At 51.0% G+C, this 23,903-nt stretch overlaps 1 protein-coding gene across 11 annotated transcripts; it reads right to left on the reverse strand.

The window, feature by feature from the left end:
- Positions 1-4,923: 4,923 nt before the first annotated feature.
- On the reverse strand, positions 4,924-21,427 carry TGIF2 (TGFB induced factor homeobox 2). 11 transcript variants are annotated; one of them, XR_004345663.1, is made up of 4 exons: positions 21,228-21,383; positions 17,446-17,671; positions 10,293-13,990; positions 7,562-7,698 (listed from the first exon to the last, which is right to left on the reverse strand). XR_004345663.1 is itself a non-coding variant. In XM_032604123.1 (3 exons), the coding sequence occupies exons 2-3, from the start codon at positions 17,635-17,637 to the stop codon at positions 7,177-7,179; spliced, it is 714 nt and encodes a 237-aa protein (XP_032460014.1). In that variant the 5' UTR covers positions 17,638-17,671; positions 21,357-21,427; the 3' UTR covers positions 4,924-7,176. The 11 variants fall into 11 exon arrangements, 6 of the variants coding, with proteins under 6 accessions (XP_032460014.1, XP_032460013.1, XP_032460012.1 ...); XR_004345660.1 differs by having other exon boundaries at positions 10,293-12,484; positions 13,898-17,671; positions 21,135-21,298; XR_004345662.1 differs by having other exon boundaries at positions 10,293-10,390; positions 12,344-17,671; positions 21,135-21,298.
- Between the last annotated feature and the right edge of the window lie 2,476 nt (positions 21,428-23,903).

Here is a 23,903-nt window from a genome sequence, read left to right on the forward strand (position 1 = left end):
CAGATTTTTCATTGCAGAAACAGAGTTGCTTTTTGGGTGCTGATTTTTGTATCCTGCACCTGTGCTGAATCCATTTGTTAGTTCACCAGTTTTTTGCGTGGAATCATTGGGGTTTTCTACATACCCGATCATACCTGCAAACAGAGATAACTTTATTTCTCCGCCTCCCCCCGCCCCGCAAAAGTTAATTCTTTATATGTCATATTGTATCATATTTTGAAGCTCTGCTCTTAACTCCAAGATTCTGTAAGTTTGGGTTTACATGGGAGGAGAGGAGAGTGTCACAGAAAGTTGTATTTGGAAGGGTGCTTAGATCCTGCCCAAGGTCACACAGCAAAGTTAGAGGTCCAACAGCCATCTGAAACCTCATCTGTGTCCCTCCTCTTAGCTTTCTAGGAGCAGACAGAGCCAAGCTGGCAGCCTGGAAAGCCCTTGCCAAGAAGGTATTCATGGGACTGAGACGTGTTCCCTTTCTGCTTTTACCCAAAGCTTTCCTTATCTTAGGAAGTGGGGAATTTGGCTGAAACCCAGTGCATCCATCTGGTTAAAATAAACGTCTTGGGTGGTCTAAGATGGAAAAGAACTTAATGAAGAGTCAGATTTGGAAGCGGGAGAGACAGATTTGGAAGTAGGAGAAATGTTGCCTTTGTGAGTTTGGGGCTTTTTAGCACCAGTTAAACATATGATGTCAGTCTTGGGCCTGAGGGTGTCCCTTCCAGTTGAATGCCCCTATAACACTGCCAGCTGCCTATAGCAGGCTTTGGAGGAAGATGTGCTCTGAGGGGTAAGATTGTGGCCTCAGACAGAGATAGATGGAATCACAGAAATCAGGAGCCATGTGGGGGAAAACGAAGGAGCTGTGGAAAGAGCACTGGTTGTGAAGTAGAGGTCTGAGTTTGTATGCTGGTCCTCTTCTTTTTTTTTGTGGTACGTGGGCCTCTCACTGTTGTGGCCTCTCCCGTTACGGAGCACAGGCTCCAGACGCGCAGGCTCAGCAGCCATGGCTCACGGGCCCAGCCGCTCCGCGGCATGTGGGATCTTCCCAGACCGGGGCACGAACCCATGTCCCCTGCATCGGCAGGCGGACTCTCAACCACTGCACCACCAGGGAAGCCCCGGCCCTCTTCTTTTTGCTCACAAGAAATATTTTACTAGCATTATTGAGCCCTTACCAGGTCCCAACTTTACTAAATGTTTTTCATACATTTGTCTCCAAAAGCTGGCTGGCTCTTAGTCACTATACTGAACTCCTCTCCTTTTACAGTAGTCCCTCCTTTATCCACAGGGTACATGTTCCAAGACCCTCAGTGGATGCATGAAACCATGGATAGTAGTAAATCCTATGTATACTATGTTTTTTCCTATGTGTACGTACCTATGATAAAGTTTAATTTATAAGTTAGGCACAGTAAGAGAATATCTGAATCGCCAGCATCACTACTCTTGCATTTTGGGGCCATGATTAAGTAAAATAAGGGTTATTTGATCACAAGCACTTAAGTATAACAACACTGGATCTGATAACAGAGCAGGCTCCTAAGTGACTAATAGGCGGGGTGGGGAGCATATACAGCATGGATAAGCGGAACAAAGGGATGATTCACGTTCCCGGCCCGGAGGGTGGGAGATTTCATTATGCTACTCAGAACGGCATGCAATTTAAAACTTATGAACTGTTTATTTCTGGAACTTTCCAGTTAATATTTTTGTACTGAGGTTGACCATGGGTAACTGAAACTGTGGAAAGTGAAGGACTACTGTACCTTTACTTAAAATTTTTCTATAGTGAATGTTGACTACTTATGTAATTAAAATGACAACCTCAGGAAGGCTACACTTGACCCTTAGGACACTATAAACTCCTAGGAGCCGAGGGAAGTCAAATGGTCTTGGGGGACTACTTGGTAGTAGTCTTCCTCTCACCTTGTAACTTTGAAAGATGAGGTGCTATCTTCCCAACCCAGCAGTTTCCTGGGGATAAGTCACTGTCCTGACACTGGGGATCAGTCAGTGTCCTGGACTCTCTGGGGGTAAGGTCTGGGAATTTGCTTTTTTGTAAGCTCTCCTGATGCATGAGAACTACTTCTCTGGGTAATTAGTCCCAGTTCTCCCACTTAAAAGCTGTGTGGTATTGTGCAAGTGATTTTTTAAAAAAACATTAATTTATTTGGCTGTGCCAGGTCTTAGTTGCAGCACATGGGATCATCTTTGCAACGTGCGGAATCTAGCTCCCTGACCAGGGATTGAACCCTCCCCACCCCCTCCCACAGCATTGGGAGCACAGAGTCTTAACCACTGTGCCACCAGGGAAGTCCCTAGAGTATAGTTTTAAAATCCAGGGACTTCCCTGGTGGTCAATGGGTAAGACTCTGTGCTCCCAATGCAGGGGGCATGGGTTCAATCCTGGTCAGGGAACTAGATCCCACATGCATGCTGCAACTAAGAAGTCCGCATGCCGCAACTAAAGATCCTGTGTGCCGCAACTAAGACCTGGTGCAGCCTAAATAAATAAAAATAAACAAATAAATAAATAAATAATCCAGAGTCCTGAATCCCTAGGGATTCTTTATATATATATATATATATATAAATGAATGTCTTATTGCTATATTTCTTCTTTTTAAAAAAATAGAATTTATTTATTTATGGCTGTGTCGGGTCTTTGTTGCTGGGTGCGGGCTTTCTCTAGTTGCAGTGAGCGGGGCCTACTCTTCATTGCGGTGCACAAGCTTCTCATTGTCGTGGCTTCTCTTGTTGCGGAGCATGGGCTCTAGGCGCACAGGCTTCAGTAGTCGTGGCACACGGGCTCAGTAGTTGTGGCTCACGGGCTCTAGAGCACAGGCTCAGTAGCTGTGGCGCACAGACTTAGTTGCTCCGCGGCATGTGGGATCTTCCTGGACCAGAGCTCGAACCCGTGTCCTCTGCATTGGCAGGCAGATTCTTAACCACTGTGCCACCAGGGAAGCCCTCCCTAGGGATTCTTATTCATGGGGCTGAGTTGGGGAAAAGTTTCCCAGTGGGGTCCGTGAGGCTGGGGGTCCATGGAGAAATCACCACTCCCAAAAACAGTGGCAAGGAAGAAGCCTTCCTTGACTGTCAGTCTAAAGGCATACCCCCCACCCTCATCATTACCACTTTTCCTTTTCCTTTACTACTGGACACAGGGCCTAAGGTCACATTGATAACTAAGGACTTGAAGCATCATCATGGCCCCCTTGTGAAGAATAGGGGCATAGACAGAGAATCAGCCAACCCAACCACAGGTACTCAGACTAAGGAGCAGAAATGCCTTTAAAAAGCTATTTCCTAAATGAGAGTGTTACAGAACAGGCAGATGTCCTTATATAACATTCCTAGCTTCAGAGGAGAGGGGCCCTAGCCACACTGTCCCTGTCACCTTTCACTGTCTAGAGTGCTTGCTCACTCCAGGGCTCATCAGTCGGAAGCCGGTTACAGAAGATACTTTTATTTTCAGTTCTTTGAAAAGTACTTGTAAGAAGCCATCTCTCCTGAGGCAGCTGAACCGTCCAAATCACTGCCACTTTTAGGGGAATATTAGTACTCATTTTCCACATGTAAAATGAGCGTCACTCTTGAAGAGCCTTCCAGCATGTTCCTGTTCTGCCAAACCCCAGGGCCAAGTGTCCAGCTTGAGGGATACCGACAGAGGGAGTGGGAAAACCAGGACCCCGGATGAATGGCTAAAGGAGCTCGGGCACTTTAATCTGGGAACTTGAGCAGGGAGGCTGCATCTCCAAATTCCTAAAGGAGAGTGATCTGTGGGAGATATTCAATATCCTCCATCCAGGGTACTGGGGAGAAATCAGAAAGAAGCCAATTTGGTTCAATGGAGGAAACTTCTAGTGCTTAGCCGAAACCATGTTAGATAGCTGGATGCCAGTAGGCAGTGAACTGCCTATCACTAGTTTATATAAGAGAGGGACAGACCTCAGGGTGACCTTAAAGCAAGACAGACTGGAATTCACATCCTAGTTCCACTTAGTACTGGCTGTGTAAGTTCAGGCAAGTAATTTAACAAATCCCCAGTTTCTTTACCTATGAGAAGAGTATCTCATTTTTTAAATTTATTTTTGGCTGCATTGGGTCGTTGCTGCACGTGGGCTTCCTCTAATTGCGGCGAGCAGGGGCTACTCTTCATCGCGGTGCGTAGGCTTCTCATAGTGGTGGCTTCTCGTTGCGGAGCATGGGCTCTGGGTGCGCAGGCTTCAGTAGTTGTGGCGCACGGGCTTAGTTGCTCCACGGCATGTGGGATCTTCCTGGACCAGGGCTCGAACCTGTGTCCCCTGCACTGGCAGGCGGATTCTTAACCACTGCGCCACCAGGGAAGCCCTCTCATTTTTTTTCTTTTTTGTGAATGTTTGTGTGAACAGAAGTTAAAAAGAGATGTTTGGGGTGCAATTACAATGTACAGTCATTTCAACAGAAATGCTACCACAGGTAGCTTAAGCAAAAAGGGGAATTTACTAGCTTACATAATAGGGAAGTCCAGAGACGGTACTGGTTTCAGACATGTCTAGAGTATCCATGTAACATCTCTGCTTCTTTCTGTGCCGGCTTCATACTGTAGTCATGCTCCTTCCTCATTAGGAGAGCGGGGGACAAAGTTAACCAGCTCACTAAGTTCCCTTACCACTTAACAACCCCAAAGCTTGACTGCTGACGCAAAGGAAGACGGGTCCAGCTTGGGGTACGTATGCCCCCTGTACATTGTGGTGAAGAGGATGTGGAATACTCGTGAGGCCCAGGAAATAGGGATGCAGAGTACACAACGCTTACAGGCAGCTACTAGAGGGAGGGTGAAAGAGGTGGGGCAGAGTAAGAACTCAGCAATTGTCCTGTCTCCAGGCTGGGCCGAGGGTCATAGTGGATCAATCCTTCTGCTTTGAAAAACAAAACCAAAACCAAAAAACAAAAAAACTTTATTTGACAAAAGACAAAAACCAAAGTTATTTACAGTAGTTTTTTGCTCAAATAATCCAACGGGATAACTGTGCTTCCAGGGTTACCTCAGAACCGAACCAAGCAGAGGCTGCCCTGCCCCCAGCCTCCCCGTCTTGTACAAGGGGGGAGTGCCAACCAGAATTCAGCAGCATGGCTCCCTGACCCCTCACCACCCTCCACTGCTCAGTGCACTGTGGGAGGGAAAGTCCCACCCCAGCCCAACGCGCTCCCACAGTCCCCTGCTGCAAGTGTCCTGCAACAGTGACAACAGACCTGGGCTCAGAGACACGGGTGGGGTGCAAGAGGCCGGGCAAGCAGCAGCTTCAACTGATCTTGAAGCTGCCGTGTTCATTCTTCCCCAGCTGGGCCTCAGGAGGGTGAGGGTCCCTGATCCCCCTGGGGCATGCCAGGAGAGGGCACAGAGAGGGGAGGCAGAAGAGAGAGCCTAGAAAACCTGCCCACTAACAGAGAGCAAAGCCCCCTTTCTTAAATAACCAATCCCCACTCCCACAGCAATGGGTGGGCCAAGCCACTCAGAAGTTGGGGAGCCTCCCTGAAGTCTTCAGGGATCATCCCAGAAAAGACAGAACACATGTTGCTGCCTTTCTCCCAGCCAAGCCCACCCAAGTCAGCCAATACCCAGGAACGCTCCCCCTGCGCCCAGCATGGCAACTTCAGGAAACTACGGGCTGAGGATCCTGACCTGTCTTTTGGCCCAGTAACAATGTTATTCAGAACAAAAATATTTCACCTAATAACCTATGATTAGTGTTTCTTAGGATATACTAGAAAGATGGGGTATATTGCTGTTGAATGCTATCAGCAATGAAACAGCAAAAAAAAAAAAAGCGGGGCCCAGGGCGGGGGTGGGGGGTGCGGGAGGAGAATAAGACTGTGATCCGTTTCACTGTGACGTTCAGGGCGGGGGCTTCTGCAACTCCAATGCAAAGAGAGGTGCAACAGAAAGACACTCACAGCGAACAGGCTTCGTGACCGATTCCCAGCCCCAGCCTCCTCCCGGGGCAGTTCCACAGGCAGCTGGGGGCACTAGTCCATGTTTCCTCCAGGAAGAGTTTCCGGCCACCATCATGGGAAAAGCTGCCCGTCTGGATCAGCTAAAAGGCCTTCCTGACCACTAGATGGCTCACTTCTCTCCAAGTAGGAGCAACAGGGAGCTTTTGACATTCTGGCCCCACTCAGCCAAATTCCTAGAAGGAATTCAGGACTCAGGCCGCGGGGTGAAGCTTTCAAAGATAAAGAAGGGGAAAACATGAAAGAGAAAAAAACACCACCCCACTGCTCAGCCTAGTTTACCTCCCCCTCCCCTCCCCCACAATACAGTAAAAACACCAACCAACCAACCAGAAAAACACCTCTATCATCCTTCTCTGCTCTGCACCTAGAAGGTTTGGTCAGATTTGTTGGACCCTCTCTCTGGCTGTGGCTTTATCCTCTTCTCCCTTCTGTGCATGATGCAGAAAAGCCAAAGCCCATAAAAGTTTTTTGTTTTTTTTTTTGTAAACCAAACCAACAATAAAACGACCATTTGGAATTTTGCAGAGATTTAGCTGGTCCCCCAAATGAAAATACTTCTTCCTTGTAAAACAATCACCAATTGCAGTGGTGGATTCTTCTCAGTTTATCAGACTCCATCAAGCAATGCACTCTCATTCCCCACACCCGGGCTGACTACTCCTGTTAATGCAAACCACAGCAAAGAGGGAAAAATAAACACAAAGTTTAGCAAAAACTTAAACATTCAACCGGAGTCGGTTCTGTTACATCTGCTGGTCTCCTCTTTTCTTCTGTTCACACTTATGAACCTGGAATGTCCACACTTAACAAAAAGAGGCCCTGTCAGGGGCAACTGGGACCCAGCACAGGTGAGTGAACTTGGCAGGGTTCCTGTGCCCAGCTCAGGAAAGCAGGCGGGAACGAAGGGGTCCCGGGGATTCTCTGCAGCAGCAGCACCATGCCTGTCTCCAATCTCTTGGTCTCATCGCTGAGGAGGCCTGGAGAAACGGCAGAGTCAGCAGAGGAGAGGTCCCATCCCAGTGCAGTGACACCAGCTGGCGTCTTCCTGCTGAAGACCTCTGGACAGAGATGATCCCGATGTTTGGCAGTGATCCAAAGAAAACCCTCTGTAGGAAGGGGAACCAAAACGGAAACCCAGGACAGCTGGCTCGAGCCTCGAGCACCCCTGTTGGCAGATGCCTACTTGGGGTTTTCAGAGACGAAAGAAATGGGAGTGCGCAGCAATGAGGGTGACGGGTCCTGCTGCTTCTGGAGCTCCATCTCAGCAGCCCTCTGGAGCGCCACCTCCACCAGCAGCTGGAAGCTGCTGAAGTCCTCCTTGTCCTGCTCTGGGGGTGTGGGTGGTGGTGTGTTGAAGAGTCCACCTGTGGGGCTTCCAGCTTCAGCCCTGGTCAGCAGGGTGAGTGTGCTACCAGGGGTCACCAGGGGCTTGGGGGGCTCCAGCTCGCCTTGTGGGAAGGTGGCTGCCGGCTTGTCTCCCTGGCCTGAGTGGAGCGGCATGGAGCACACGGACAAGGAGAGCACACTGGTGGGGGCCGGCACAGACACAGCCAGCACTGAGGGGCTGCCGCCTCGGGGGAGGGCCACATCGGAGGCCTTGCCCCCGCGGCGGGAAATGGTGTACTGGTTGGGGTCTTTGCCGTCCTTCCGAAGCATGTCTGGGAGAAGCCGCCGCCGGGCGTTGATGAACCAGTTACAAATCTGGAATGAGAATGAGTTTGAGAGACTGTGATCAGTTTACTCTCTCGAAACCGGCTGCAAAGCACCTGCGTTCCTGGCCCCAGAAACACAGCAGCAAACAACTCAGGCACAATCGCAGCCCTCAGATTTATGCTGGGCAGAGAGAGTTAAAGAAGACATGATGTAACTGAAAATAAACTGCAACTGTGATCCAGCCAATGAAGGGAAGGTACGTCGGTGCTGTTGGACACAGTAATGGGAAGACCCAATCCAGTCTTTGTGGACTCGGGGTAGTATTCTCTGAGGAAACGGCTTGTGAATTGAGATCTGAAGGATAAGCAGTAGGTTAGGTGGGAGGCCAGAGGGGAGAAGAGCATTCGACTGAGAAGGATCAACACCTGAAAAGTGCCTATGACGAGCTCAGAGAAGGATGTCCTGTCTGGATGGAGCTCAGAGTGGTAACTAGAGGTTTACCTCATGGTGGGGATCTGGTTCTTTATTCTAAGGAAGATGGGGAGCCGCAGGAGGGTTTTAGGCCAAGAATGCTAAAAATGCTATGTGGAGAACAGAGTGGAAGCAGAGTGCAAGGTTAGTACTTCACGTTAGGTTAAGGGAGGTGATGAGATGACGACAAACGTTTGATCTGTCTGGGAAACTGGAATGACAGGACCTGGTGCCCAGTTGGATATGGGTGTGTGAGAAGAGAGGGGATGGGGCCAAGGGTCATTCACTCCTAAGATTCTAGAATAGTGTCTTGCTGTATGCCAGGGAAACAGCCACAAAGACACTAAAGGGACTCTCAGGTAGAAGAAAAGTTATTGTTTCCAAGCAAAACCAAGGTCAGTGGTTGAATGTGCATTCAACCAACATCCTTAAATCCTTTTTTCCTATATACTGCTGAGAAAGCTACCATTAACCGTGACCCCATTCCTGTCCAGCTGATTGTTTAGATCAATCCTCTTGGGCCTATGCCTGAGGCATGACGTTTCTTACTGTTAAGTGGTCTGCTGCAAAGCCAGGGCATATCTAGCACCCATCCTATATTTGTCTGGACCCTTTACAATAGCCTCCAGATTCACAGCTCTCCAATCCAGCCTCGTCACTGGCTGTCACTCACTTTCTAAAATGTATTACTGTTATTGCTGTTCTAGAAAACTGCCATTTGTCTCCTACTGCCTATAGGAACAACTCCAGACTCTTGGGCCTGGGTGTTAAAAGCCTCCCCTGTTCATGGCCTATCTTTCCAGCCCTTGTATTCTTCTTCTTTTTTTTTTTTTTAAATTTATTTATTTTTGGCTGCGTTGGGTCTTCGTTGCTGCGTGTGGGCTTCTCATCGCAGTGGCTTCTAGTTGTGGAACATGGGCTCTAGGCGCGTGGGCTTCAGTACTTGTGGCTTGTGTGCTCTGAAGTGCAGGCTCAGTAGTTGTGGTGCACAGGCTTAGTTGCTCCGCAGCATGTGGGATCTTCCCGGACCAGGGCTTGAACCCATGTCGCCCTGCGCTGGCAGGCGGATTCTCAACCACTGCGCCACCAGGGAAGCCCCTATATTCTTCTTCATGTGAAATTGCTCACCAGCCTTCATTGAGGCCCTGTGCTTTAAAAAACAAAACAAAACAAAACTCCATGCCTCTTGCACATCACATTCCTTCTTTCTGGAACACCCTCTTCTCTACCTGGAGAATGCCTACTATTCTAAGTCTTGGCTGATCTAAGATATCAGAGGTTGGGCAGAGGCAGAGGAAATGGTTTCAGAACACATCTCTCCTCACCTACAGCTGCTGTAGGGCCTGGCAGTTTCTTTTCATACTTGAATGAATGACACCATGAGGGTAGGTAACCGTTCAGGAGGAGTGTGAATAGTTTCTTCACACCCCAGAGAAGGCACCTAATCATGGCATCATTACTGATCAAGCAAAAAGATCAGCCACTTACACCCTCCTTCCTTTCATTTACTCCTAACAGCCTGGAGATGTGACAAGACCAATCCTTTAACAAGCTCGCCTGGGCATTATTTAAAAAGTTATGGATTAGACTAGAGAACAGGTTCTTAGCTGCGTGGCTGGTGTAAGGCTCAGGAACACAAAACCCGTTTTTCCTTCAACAGGCAAATACAAGCCTTTATCATTTTTTCCATGTCTCCCTCCCTCCTGCCCTCCACTGGAGGAGCTGCCACAGGGGAAAAGTTGCCTGATCACTTTCTTGCTAACAGAAAAGTAGCTGGAGAGAAGAGACAAACTGTGGGAGTGCATTGGTGACGAGGCCTGGGTGTGGCACGGTATGCCCCCGCATATCCAGGCATCTTTCTGGGAGCCTTCGTTGAGCAGCTTTACCGATAGCTGCCGTTTACTAAGCACTGTGCAGCTACGCGATTTTCTTCTAACAGTTTTATCAGCCCCATGAGTTTGATCAGCTCCCATTTTACTGATGAACATATACAAAGCTGAGCCTGGAGAAGTCAGGCAGGATTCTACCTCTAGCCAGGGATCCCCAAGCCTGGACCTTTGGATCTGGAGGAACGAGAACCCCTACTCTCTGAATCTTTCTCTCAGACTATCACAGGACCCCAGAGCCCAGCTTATTTTACTCACTACAATGGTCAAGTTAGAACTTCTCACCTTCCTGTCGCTCTCCCTTTCAAGGCTTCGTGCTCACTCAAATGATATTTATTGATGCTCGTTATGTGCCAGGCCAGTTCTCGGTGCCGGGGATGCTTCTGTGAATTAAATAGATGTGCACTCTGCCTTGCGGAGCTTATGGTCCATCTAGTTGTGGAGACTGGCAATGAATGAACATCGCTATAGCAACAAGAAGTGCCAGGAAGGAAAGAGACAGGAATAAAAAGATAGTATATAAAGATAAGAGAGACCTCCGTAGATAAGGGGTCTGGGAAGGCAGAGACCTAACAGATAAGAAAGAGCCAGCCACACAGAAAGCTGAGGGAAAAGTGTTCTAGACAGAGGCAACAGCAAATGTCAAGGTCCTGAGGCAGGAAAGGGTTTGGTTTAAGGAACAGACAGAAGCAGGCAGGGCTGATCCCACTAGGCCAGAACACCATGCTTAACCATCAAAGGGGCCCAAACAGTGGCTTAAGCTAGTTTTCACACTGTACGTCCTTCTCCTGGTCCTGTCTTTGCTCTCCTCTTAGTTCATCAACAGAAGCTTACAGAGCATGTAGTAGCTGCTGTAGGGGAAGAAATGACAGGAACCCCTCCCCCACACCTCTCCTGTGCTGAGATGCCAGGAACTGTGTGGGCTGCGGCAATGCCTAACATTCCTCTAATGGGTGACTGGATCAAAGGCCCAACTCTCTTCAGGGCTCCCATACCAGTTTCTACCCCTGCCTATCACCTTCCCTAGCTGACACCTGGGCAAGGCCTTGAGTACCACTACCCAGCCAAAGGGATGGCCACCTATGACAAGAGCAGGCGCCTGGAGTTGGCATGGCTCCTTGCCCAGCAGCCTGCAGCTGTACCTGTTCCACAGGTGACCCAAGGATAGCACCAGGCTCCAGGTCCTGTCAGGCTGGGAAAGCTCATGGGCAGGGCAGAGCCAGAGCCTTCTTGTGGCTTCTCTCCCTTTCCATTCCAGCCTGGAAGGACCCTGCCTCTGGGGTTCTCATTTACCCCTTACCTCTCTGGTCCTCTCAGTACACACACACACAGACACACACACACAGACACATACACACACACCCCAGCAGGCATCAGCTGACACTGTTTGAGCTGCTCACTCCAATCCTGGCTGGAGTTGCAGGGGAGCCCCAAGGGAGAAGGAAGACTGAACAGCTGAGTGGACGAAGGAACTAAGGATCTTTGACACAAGGTATCACGCCAACCATCTCACTTGCATGTTTAATCTGCATGAAAGCCTGGACGGTAGTAAGCAGTGTCCCCAAAGTACTACAGAGAGACCTGGAACTCAGAGATGAGAGAACCTGCCCAAAGTCACACAGCCTCCGAGTACAGAGCTGGGATTCAAACTCAGGTCTCCTGCTGCTGTTCTCATTCTGGTCTGCTATCTTACCAACAGAGGAACAAAATGGAAAGCTGCAAGGCATCACCATAATCCTAAAAGCAGACTCTTGCTGAACACAAAACATACCAGGTGCTGTTCTGAACACTTCCCATCTAACTCACTCACTTAATCTTCAACAGCCTATGAGAGGTTCTGTGATGATCTCCATTTTATGTGAACCACTGAAGAAACGGAGACCCTGATCAGAGAGATTCAGCAACTTGCTCAAGGTCACAAGGGCAAGGGCTAGGATGGGATCCAGACACAGCCTGATTCCAGGCAACGGACCGCTGTCAGGTGAAGACAACAGACGGAGGAGAGTCAGCCCGAGGCCTTTTCTCCTTGCTCAGATGCTTCCATCTCTCCATCCTGCAGCTGCCTCCTTGGCTACCTGCGCTACAGGAGAGCACTACACCTCTCCACCTCAGCCCAGGATGCAGGGGAAACGTGACCTGGGTCAAGAGGAGTAGTGACCAGTGCTTTTGTTGAGAGCAGTCTTGGGGAGGGGAGCCTGGCGTTTACTAGCAGATGCGTGGGCACTTAGCCTCTAGCTGCACCTCCCATTTTGGCTTCTAATTCTGAGAAGAGAACAGCAGAAAAACACCCCCCACGTGCTCACCCTGGTCCACAGAAAACTTGGCAGCCTACTTACTGTTTTGTCTTCTCATCCGATAGAAATGCACAGCTGAGGGCAGCCGGGCAAGGGCACAAGGCCCGAGTGCACCACCAGTGCCAGCTGTGATAATGGGCTCTGCGGATTTTCTGTAGCCGCTTCCAGCAGCCTGACCCACGCCTAAGTCAGGAAAAAAGCATGTGACTTGCCCCAATTCAAGGTCCTCGGGGAGGGGGTAGGAGAATGCCAAGGTGAATTCTGTGATTGATACAGCAAAACACAGGCTGGGTGCCTGAAAGCCTGTCTCTACCATAAAACAGGGCCCTATCTGAAAGGCTGCTGCCCTGTCAGTATTTTCTTTTTTTTTTTAATCAGTGGCTGAGATGAAGGACACGGGAGGAATCACTGTGGCAAATGGGAGTGGGAGGGGCACTAGGGAGCAGATAAAGGCCATGAGGACCAGAGCAGGGCTTTTGAAGGCGACACAAGTGCTTTAATTGTAATGTCTTTTCAACTGTGAAAGACAGAAGCAAAAGAGGGGAGAGGGCATGGAGAGACCTTTCCCAAACGTCACGGTCCCAGTGTTGTGACCACCCGTATCCAGGTGCTCCTAAAGGCTGCTGGCTGTATTAGAACAACCTTGAGGGTGATTTTAAAAAACTGCTCTGTCTCATCCGCTTCAGAGATGGGGGGCAGGGGAGAGGGGTGGGTGGAATCAGGAATGTGTTTTTAAACAAGCTCTCCAGAGTTCTGCCACCCAAGCTTAGGAACCAATGGTTTAACCCACTGGTTTAACTTGTCCTTGCGGGCCAAACCCTTTACTTAAGCAAAAAAGCTTACCCAAAAGCTCAAAAAATATACAAATGAAAGGCCTTAAGGTGGGGAGACAGTGGTTACCAGGAGGAAGAATCGGGAGGCAGCTATCTTTGGAGCCAGAGTAAGGAGAGCAGCTTCGAGAGATACAAGTTCACTGAGGGCAGGGCCAAGCCACCCCCTCACCACACAGCAGGCCACTACAGCTTCTGCACCAGGCTCCTTTCTTGCCCAGTACAAGTACCAGAGGGACTGCTGCCCCTCACCTCCCCAATCCCTCAGGTCTGTCAGGATTCCATGCATACACAGCTTCTGGAGAAGCCTTGCCTACCAGGGCAGCTCAGCTGACACACACGGGTAATTAATTACACTGAATTCTCAGTCCTTTCAATGTCTTCCCTCCCCCAGGGGGGACAGTGCCCGTTCTATTGTTGTGTTCCCAGCACACAGCACTGGGTCTGGCACAGAGCACACCCCCAATCAATATTACACAGAGAAGGAATGGGCACGAACTCTCCCCACCACACTTACTTCCCCTGCCCAACTGGCAGCCCCTTAGAACAGAAACCACAGCAATAAAGTGGGCTTACCGGGTGTCACTGGGACCCGTGAAAATCCTTCACAAATGACTTTTTGGTTTTACCCTCCCAACTGCCTCGCCCCGGGCAAGTACCAGCTAACCAGTTAGTTAAATAACTCATTGACTTGCTAATGAATTGCTGCTGGGCCAGTTAAAGGAGACAATCGAAAGGGAGGTCCCCAGGGAGAGAGAAAACAAACTTGGCAAAACGTTGATGCTTGCTGGAGCCAGGCGATTGGTGCCAGGGGTGTGTTATAATATTCTCTTACTTCTGCGGTTATCTGCAAATGTTCCTAATAAACAATGGAAATTAAAAAAATTAGATACAGGAAAAAGAGATGCCTCCAGGGAGTGACTTAAACCAGCTTGTCCAGATCGAGGAGCCACTACATTTCCTTTATTTCTGAGGTCCTGCCCATTGACATTTCCAACACTTTTTTTTTTTTTTGGGGGGGGGCCCGACGCGCGACTTGCAGGATCTCAGTTCCACGACCGGGGATTGAACCCAGGGCCCTCGGCGGTGAAAGCTCAGAGTCCTAACCACTGGACCACCAGGGAATTCCCTCTAGCACTTTTATCTTCATTTTGTCACTTCAACAATTATTTACTGAGCACCTACCAGATACCTGGCATTGAGCTAACGCTGAGGATGTAGTGATAAATAAGTCTAGGCCTCTGGAGTTTAGTGTGTTCTAAAAAGCAATCAGTCAAGTCCAAATGCTGACCCAGTTCCGGTGCTGTGGGAGCACAGAGCTCCTCTAGGGGTCAGGAGTCTCCCTGGTCAGGGGTGGGAGCAAAGTGGTGTGGGGTATCTATCAGTGTGGCAGCAATATGGGGGGCCAGGGATGAGGTCCGCTACACAGATTGGGAAAGATGACGTTGTCAATAGGTTGGCAGGAGCCACTGAAGGGTTTTAAGTAGGGGAGTGACACGTGATCAGATGATGACAGGTTGGACTAGGGTAGGAAAGAAGCTATATTCTGGAAATATTTAAGGGGTAAATGTATAGGAATTGGTGAGACCAAAGGAGCTGAGAAAGGGCTATCAAGGGGAGTCCCTTCAAAAGGGAAGGACCCAGCTGGGACAAATTACCTGTTATCAGTCAGGAAATCTGGGGTGCCTGTGAGACCTTCAAGCACGGATGTATGGCTGGTGCTGCTTGGGGTTCATGGTACAGTTTCCATCAAGGAGTACTAGATGGTCCCCACTGCTTCTTTTTTTTTTTTTGGCCGCACTGTGCAGCAGGTGGGATCTTAGTTCCCTGACCAGACCAGGGGTCAAACCCATGTGGAGTCTTAACCACTGGACCGCCAGGGAAGTCCCCCCACCGCTCCTTAACTCTCAGCATGCCTCTAGAACAGGGTGGCCACCAGTGGAACCCCTCCCACCAGGGGAAGCCAGGATCCAGCCGGCCCTTCCTCAGAAGTCTCCAGCAGCTAATCCTGAAATGGATTAGCTGTAGCCCCAGACCTACATTTCTGTAAGTGAGATCTGGGGATATGCCGTCCTAGGGGCCCACTAGTTCCCCACAAGAATGTTTTGGTTTTGTGTTTCCAATCTGATCACAAGTAGGAGTGCCGTGGCCTCTGGCAACACAGGTCTGCTCAACTCTGGAGCCAGTGCCTCTGTCATACTACACATCACAGAGCAGTCAACAAAACACCATCCACCATTTGTTATTAATGCAGTTAGATGGAATCTCATTCGTTTTACATCTATTTACTTTGGAAAACTGTTTGGTTATTTCAGTTGTGTATAAGAGCAAAAGCAAGAGGTTTTTTTACCCAGTTTTATGTTTGTACATGCTTAAGTGACGTGATAAAAATTATTCCAGTGTACACGTGAGGGAGGCAAGTCTGTGAAAAAGATTTTCTTTAAGAGGAGTCAGTACATTATTCAGTCTTGAGAAAGTGTCCCTGATAAAAGGCAATTTCGATACAGTGTGGAAGTGGTTTGGTTGCACAGGTAAGAGGCACACTGGAATACACAGCTGGGGGAATCAGAGAATGCTTTCATGAGAAAATGCTTAAACAGAGTGAGCCAGGCTCAGAGAGGTCAAGAAACCAAAGGAGAAGGCCCGGAGGCCTGGGCGTTCAGGGGCCCCAGAGACAGGAAGAACGAACTAGGCTGCAGGCAGTAAGACTAACAAAGAGGCTATCTGGGTAATCCTGGCTCTTAGGCACCAAGACTTTGGCCTGTGCTGTTCTGCATCCTGTGAGTTCAAGTCCACCTCTTCTGGAAGGCCTTCTGAGGCTCCAGGCCTCTCAGAAGCCCTGCCCTGAGTCTCTGCTGCCATCTGCCCCAGCGGTGATCACTTTTTGCAAACCTAAGTGGCCAGGTCTTCCCCTGCTTTCCCATCCCAGACTAGACACGCCCTAGGGTAGGAATGTGCCTGGATCCTCTCTGGGATCCCAACCCTGCCCCGCACAGAGCTGGGCATAGTGCAGCGCTTGTCGGTAAACTTGTGAGGTTCTAGGAACTGCTAGTCGAGACCTATGATCTAGGAGAGATGAGGATGAAAGGGAGAGAAGTGCCCATGCTGTGCCAAACACCTCACAGTGGGCCTTGAATTCTTCTCTGTCCTGCCCCCCAACCCTTACGTGCCCGGAAAGTGCTACAATCAGCCCCCCTTTTCAGGTGAGGAAACACGAAGCTCAGAGAGGAGGCAGTGACTTGGCCAATGTCCAAGCTTTCTCTTGTGGAGAAGATGGGATCTGAGTCAGGGTCAGTAGCTCTAGAGCCTTTCTCACAGAAAGACTGCCCAGCGAGTATAAAGTCAGGTGACAGGAATTCTGAGGGCCGAATACTCACCATGCGGCTTCGTGGAAGAGGGACGCAGCTGGAAGAGATGGGGGGTTCAGAGTAGGGTAAGGGAAAGAGAGACGGTGCCAGGGATCGGAGTAGTGGGCCAGGAAAGAACAGAGGTGGAAGGGGAGGCAGCAGGGGGTGGGGGGGGGGTGGGGCGCCAGCGGGGCAGAGGGTGGGCCTTTGCTAGGCTGGGGGCCTGTTCTGTGTCTCCCAGGTGGGTGAGAGCCCAACTGGAGGCAAGGCAGCGGCAGTCCGGGGGGTCTCACCTCAGCACCAGGAAAACAGAACAAAAACACCTGTAGGTCAGTAGCTGGGGCAATTCAAAGGGGGTAATACCTCTCACTCTGACCAAAAGTGGATAACGTGATCTTCTGGGCGTGTTCATGTTTGTGGTTCACAGAGCACTTTCACATCCAGTTCTGAATCTATTCCTCCCAACGGTTCAGTCAGACAGTCTAATCCCACTTTACAGATGGGAAATCAAGATGTGGTTTACAACTCCTGCGTGGCAGAATGGGGTTTTGACCCCAGAACCTCTGACTCCTGCCCTTTCCTTAACCGTGACTCCAGCTCATTTTTAACCACTCTGCAGATCACCAGCTGCCCCATGAAACCAAACTGCCAACCAATCTGGGGCTAAAGGCCAAATCCCAGACACTCAATGCCTTCTCACCCTCTCCTAGCGTCTGGTGTTAATGACGACACCTAGACATTAATAACAATTCCTTGCCTCTTCATAACTCTCCAAAATCTGAAATCTAGCTGCAATGACTTCATGCAATTGTCTTCCCTTGAGGCAGAGAGGGTGGGTATTCTCATCTGACCTACGAAGAAACTGAGGCCCAGAGAGGAGAAGTGACCAGCCCAAGGCCACACAGTTGAGTCCGTGACAGGGCTGGGACAGGACCAGAATCCAGGTCTCCTGCTACCCACTCCTTACCTGCAGCACCGACAGGTTGGTCTGTCCAGAAAGGCTCAGCTTCTCCTGCTCTGAGGGGTAGGCGTTGTAGCGGTGCAGGTACAGCCAGTCTCGGAGGATCTTCACCGACTCCTTGGGCAGGTTCCCTCTGCGCTTCCTCTTGCCTGCCAGGGAGAGGAGGCCTTCATCCTCACCCAGGTCACTGTCTGACATGGTGTCTAGGGGCTACGCTGGACCTCAGGCAAGCCTAAAACAGGTGACAAAGGGGAGGGGAACATTATTACCATGCGGTGCCTCTGACCCTTTCCCTAGTCTTCTACATCATTACTAGAGCCTAGGACACCAGAAACGGGGTAATCGAAAGTCAAAGTCTCAGGCCATACCAAAGCCTGGGCAAGGTAGAAGGAAAGGTCCAAAATGCCTCTACTTCATCAGGCTGGTAGATAACTACTGAAATAAATGGCAGATCATTAATAAGCAGAACCAGACTAGAAGTAATTACAGCTACCACTGAGGCCTGTTTTCCATGCTCTGTACTGAGCATTTCACCTTTATTATCTCATTCAGTCCTCACAAATGCCCTCGTAAGGGAGACACTAACATCATCATCATTTTACAGATGAGAAAAACCAAGGCCCAGAGAGATTCAGAAAGTCACCCAAGATACTCTGGCTGTTAAACAGAGTTACCACGTGACCCAGTAATTTCACTCCTAAGGTAGCTAAGCTACGAAGAGAAATGAAAACCCACGTCCACACAAAATGTTGTACAAAAATGTTTATAGTAACATTATTCATAATAGTCAAAGGTGGAAGCAACCCAAGTGTCCTCCAACAGATGAATGGTTAAACAAAATGTGGCCTATCCATAATAGAGTAGAATATTATTCAGCTATGAAAAGGAAGTTCCGATCCACGCTATAATATGGATGAACCTTGCAACTATGATGCTAAGTGAAAGAAGCAAGTCACAAAAGACACATACTATATGATTCCGTTTTTATGAAATGTCCAGAATGAGCTGGAGGGGACAGAAGAGTGATAACTAGAGGGTATGAAGTTTCTTTTCCAGGTGATAAAAATGTTCTAAACTTGATTGTGGTGATGGTTGCATAATTGTGAATATACTAAAAAAAACACTGGTTTGCTTTAAAAAAGTTGTATGGTATGTGAATTATATCTCAATAAAGCTGTTATAAAAAAAAAAAATCACATCTCCAGGATATGGTATGGAAGCAGGGTTTGGACCCAGATGGCTTGCCCTGTCCTCCACCCCCATCCCATCTTGCTTCCAGGGTCTCCCAGGACCCAGTGAGGAGTCTGGAAACCCTATCAGTCTCCACAGTCCTACAGCAATCCATGTAACATTTACTGTGTACCTACTATGTATACCCTGCAGAGATGCTGAGTTATCCCTACTGGTTGTCTCTCATTCTCCTTTGTCATCTAGCCCCTGGCCTGGTCCCAGAATCAGTGCCTCAGAAATCCAGATAAATAAGCAAGGCTGGGCTCTAGTTCCTCCAACTTGGCTGTGTGACCTTGGGCAAGCATCCTTCCCTCTCTGGGCTTGAGCCTCCTCTTCATATGTTAATTGAAGGAAGGTGTTTCACTAGACAATCCAACTCAGTTGCTTATCCCCGACAAACTTCTTGTTCGCACACGCAAAAGAGATAGACATTTTAAAACCAAAAGTTCCAGGACAAGCTGATACCAGAATCTCAAGGCCCCTCCCTCCTCAGCCTTTTAACAGCTCCCTAGCAGGCTGGGCCAACAGACTCTGGCATCTCCCAGGTTTTGTTTCCTTGACTTGGGCCTGAGCCCAGATATCCGGGCTGGCTAAGCCAGGCTTTCGAGGGAAGGGTCTACCCTCCCAGCCGGGCCACCTGGAGGTGAGACAGGCATTGGTTAGAGGTGCCACTCCTCAGAGAGCAGCAACAGCAGGCTGCTTTCTGAGGTCAGGTTTCTGAGGTTTAGCTGGCCAGGGCAGTTGGGATCTGAGCTCAGGCAGGGATGCAGCCCTGGCAGGCTGTGAGAAGTTTACTCAAGGTTATCTGTACGGATTCCACCCTGGCTGCCAGTCAAGTCCCAGTCTGCAGGGTTCCAGTGGGTGGCGTGTGGAGGTGACCCCCTCTGTCTACACAGACCTCTCTACCGGTGTCCTGCACTCCAGCCATGATATTCACCGACAAATACAGCAGACACAGTTTACAAATCCCAATCCAGGAGGCTTCCCACACACACACCCCACACTCCCACCCAGCCTCACACCAGGCAACTCTCTAAGAGCACTCAGATAACTGGCACCAACCCATCACTCAGCCCCTGGAACCCCCAGAACTTTCACCGACAAATTCAGCAGACACACAGTTTACAAACCCCACGTCTAGCACGAACAACTGGTACCACGCAACCAATTCCTGGATATATGCCCACCCACGATCTCTCAGACTGGGACAACTCCCGACGACATCATACTAAGGGTCACTTCTTACCCTAACTGGACTGTGGTAGCACCCTCTCGACATAATACCCAGGGCACCCTCCTACACACGCCACGACGCTGACCTGCAACCACTCCCGCGCCAACTTTCTGACAACTTCCCCAGCTCGGCCCGACACTCCCCCGGGCCGAGCACTCACGCTGCATTCCCAGCAGTTCACACAAAGCGCGCAGTCTCCCCCGCGGCCCAGACCCGAGTCGGAGCACATGGCTCCCGGGGCGGCGGGGAATCGGCCTGCGCTCGGGGCGCCTGCACCCCTCAGCCCCCCACCCCGCGTCAGACTCGGCGCTTCTGTTCCCTCGCGGGCCTGCAATCCGGGTGGGGCGGGGGCTCTGGAAGAAAGAAAACTCACGTGTCTGTCCCGGGGCAGGAAAAAGTTTGGTTCCCACCCCCTTCCCCAGCCGCCCAGCGCTCCTGACTCTTCGGGGCGCGGGGCTGGCCGAGCCTGCGCGCTCGGCTTTGTGCTCCGAACTCGGCCCAGAGGGGGAGGGGAGGGGGCTGGGCTCCCATCTCCGCACCGCCCCCCCCAATCCTGCGCCCAGACTCCATGTTGGCCGCCCCCTGCCCCGGAGACTGCGCGCTTCGCCCGCGGGAGGCTCGGCTCAGGCTCGGCCTGCCCGAGGGACCCGGCGCGCACAAACTTTCTTCGGGTCGCCGGCCCCACGCGCCCCGCTTCCTTGGCCCGCCTGGGAGTGACAGATGCCTCCGAGACAGACTTTCCTTTGTTCCAAAGGAAAAGGGAACTCGCGCGGGCTCCCCGGCTCCCCCAGCTCCGAGACCTTCCGGCTGCCCCCACCCGCAGCTGTCACTCTCGGGGGGCCCCTCCCCGGCTCGGCCGCGGCGGGGGGTTGGGGGGGCTACCGGCGGTTAGCAACGTGCACTTTTGAAACCAAACAAACCCGCCCCCCGCGCGCTCACCCCGGCCCGGGGCAGGGGCGGCCCTCTACCGGGGTGGGCTCCTAGGGAGTTAGGTCCCCCAAAAGGGCCGCAATTGAACTTTTTCCGGGGAGGTGGCACAGCCCCCCCCCCCCCCACGCCGGTCCCAGTCAGCATACCGCAGTCAGGACTCAAACACACCCGAGGTCACCCATCCACAATCGCACGCGCTTGGACGACGCCCCCTCCCCCGCCCGGCCGAGAAAAAGAAACTTTCCAAGTTGTCCGCGCGCCCCCCGCCCCCATCTGCCCCCCTCCTGCGCCCCGCACTGACTTTTCCCAGCAGCTTTTCCGTCCACGCGGCCTAGGGCTCGGTCCCGAGCGTCCCGGCAAGGGGCGGGAGGCGCCGGGGGAGCGCGCCGCGTACCTGCCGGCCCTGACACTCGGCCTGACAGCTCGCGGCTGGAAAGCACCTCGCGGCCTGACGTCAGATCCCCTCTCCTCCCCTCCGCGCTCTCCTCGCCCTCCCCCACCCGCCCGGAGGGAGAAAACAAACTTTGTGAGAAGCGCTGCGAGCGACGCCCACCCCCCGCGGGGCGGGCCAGCGGAGGCTGGGGGCTTCGCCCCGCCCACCGCGCCCGGAGGGGGCGGAGCCGGGAGGGCACCTTCTTCCTGCGCCCACCCCCACCCTCAGGAATGCCACATGGCCTCCGAAGAGGAGTGGTGGGAACCCGGATCGGGATAGTGCGCTTGGGGGCAGGAAGTGGCCCGCTCCTCCTTTCGGAGAGCATTTCCGGAGCGCCTACTGTGTGCTCCACGCAGGGGGTGGGGGTCGTTACCCAGAGGAGAAATAATGCAAATACCGATGTTTGTTAGTCAAATCTCCGGAGAGGAAACTGAGGCCCAGTTAGTCCGGGGATTTACCCCCAGTTGGTAAGGACTAAGTTCTGAATGCGGCCCCTGTTCTGTCCTCAAGGTCGCGTAGAGTCGGGTAGAAGTCTCCCTCGGACACAGCCCCAAAGCACGTAGCCCCAGGGTCTGTCACACAAGGGGCAGCCAGAGGTAAAAATAGCCAATGTTTAAGGCAGTGACGTTAAGCGTGTGTATCACCCTCGGGTTATGGGGTAGGTCCTGTTATATGTCAGTCCCTGGTTCGCCCATGAGCTGTTCTTGACTTTGCTTCTTGTCACACAGTCAACCAGTGTCATTCAGCCCAGGTGGGTCCGATAGCGGGAGGCCGAGCGCTTATCTGATTGAGACGGGCCCTTGAAGGAGGCAGATCACCGTCTAAGAGCTCTCAGCGCTCCCTGGTTTCTTTTTCCTCTGCCCTCAACACCGAATTCCAGGACGTTTCCCTTGGTCTTCCCCAACCCTGCCAGCACTCTCTTCCCTGCTCTTTGCTCTCTGTTCCATGTACTGTAAAATACCTGCTGACCAACCTTTTGGCCTTCTGGGGAGACTTTGTGCCCCGCAGAGCCTAGCACAGAGTCAGCCTAGAAATGGGTAAGGCCTTTTCTGGGCCTCTGGTTCCTCATCTGGTCCCAGATATGTAGGACCCTCGAGCTTGGAAATCAGCAGCTTTGCAATGGTTTTTGGTCTTAATTGCCCTTTAGCTATGGCGAACTCAGAACAAAGATCTAGTTTGCTCCCCAGACCCTAAGCCAATCAGAATGCTGATTAAATGACTGTTAAGGTGCACCTGGACTCCCCATTGAAGCCACACTAACCTGCAAATGCTTAGAAGCTAGTTGGCCACACTGCTTTCCTCACAGCAGTAGCCAGAGTGTCAGTGCTGTAGCCCAGCGCTCTCCGTGTCACAGACGGGGAAACCAGAGCCCTGAGTGGAGGCCCCGAACAATTTCTTGGAGCGCTCTGTCCACAGCCTTATGAGAGAAAAAGGGAGGCTTGGGGAGTCTCAGGTAAAAAAGGTAAAACCTCCGGGCCCTGCAGAAATAGAGACACAGGTGTAGAGAAAAAAGGTATGGACACCGAGGGGGGAAAGTGGCAGGGGTTGAATTGGGAGATTGGGATTGACATATATACACTAATATGTATAAAATGGATAACTAATGACAACCTGCTGTATAAAAAATAAGTAAAATTCAAAAAAAAAATTAAAAAAAGAAAAACCTCCGGACCCTCACAGAACATGTGTGGGATTGGGGCCTACATAAGGGGGAGCCTGGAAGGGAAAACGGGTACAGCCAGGTAAGCCTGTTGATGTGACGGTTCCCAGCACTTGGTGTCAGTGCATGAGAGCCAGACTGCCTGTTTTGGGGAAGCCACAGAGGACCTGGGCTGCAGCCCAGAGACCTCCCGGCAAATTCAGCCGGCAGCAGCCCCCTAGGCCAGTGCTTTGCACGTCTTATGCTAGACAAGGTGCATTGGGCAAATGGAAGAGAGCTGTTCAGTCCTCCTTTTAGCCTGCAGTGGAGCCACCTGAGAGCCGATAACAAAGCAGCTTCAGGAGCCCCTCCCCAGACTTCCTGGAGGGGGAGGGGGAAAGTTGGGAGGTAGAGGGAGGCTGGTAGTATGTCTAGATTGTGCGTTGTAAACAAATTTGAGAATTACCGCGTGTTTTTCAACTGGTAAGTTATCAGAATTTAAAATATGTGCATCCTTTAAAAGCCAGTAAGTGTACCTCTAGGAATGTATATCGAGAAATAATTGTAGAACAAAGATGAATGCTTACACAAGTTTGTTCTTTGCAGCACTATTTATTTTGCTGGAAAATTTCAAACAGCTACATGCCCCTCAGCAGGAGCTGACTGCTTACAGGCACTCTGGGACCTCTGCACAGCGGGATGTTGTAATGGGGTAAGTCTGTGAGCACTAACCTAGGAGATGGCCAAAGAATATTTATTATGACACTTTGCAATGTCCTAGCAAGAAGGGGCTTTGGGTATACTTGGTGAGAACTTTCGTGGGAAAACTTTCCAACTGGGAAGTTATTGTCATTTTTCTCTCATCCAGTTTTGCCCCCCGATCTCTTTTTCACAGATGAAAAAACTGGGTCCCTGAGAGAAGAAGGGACTTGCCCCATGATCTGCCTGGGGTCCTGACTCCTGGCACAGATCTGGGGTGGGGCTTGGAGGGGAAAGAG

This window comes from Phocoena sinus, chromosome 15 (genome assembly GCF_008692025.1).
Source record: "Phocoena sinus isolate mPhoSin1 chromosome 15, mPhoSin1.pri, whole genome shotgun sequence".
Taxonomy (NCBI): domain Eukaryota; kingdom Metazoa; phylum Chordata; class Mammalia; order Artiodactyla; family Phocoenidae; genus Phocoena; species Phocoena sinus.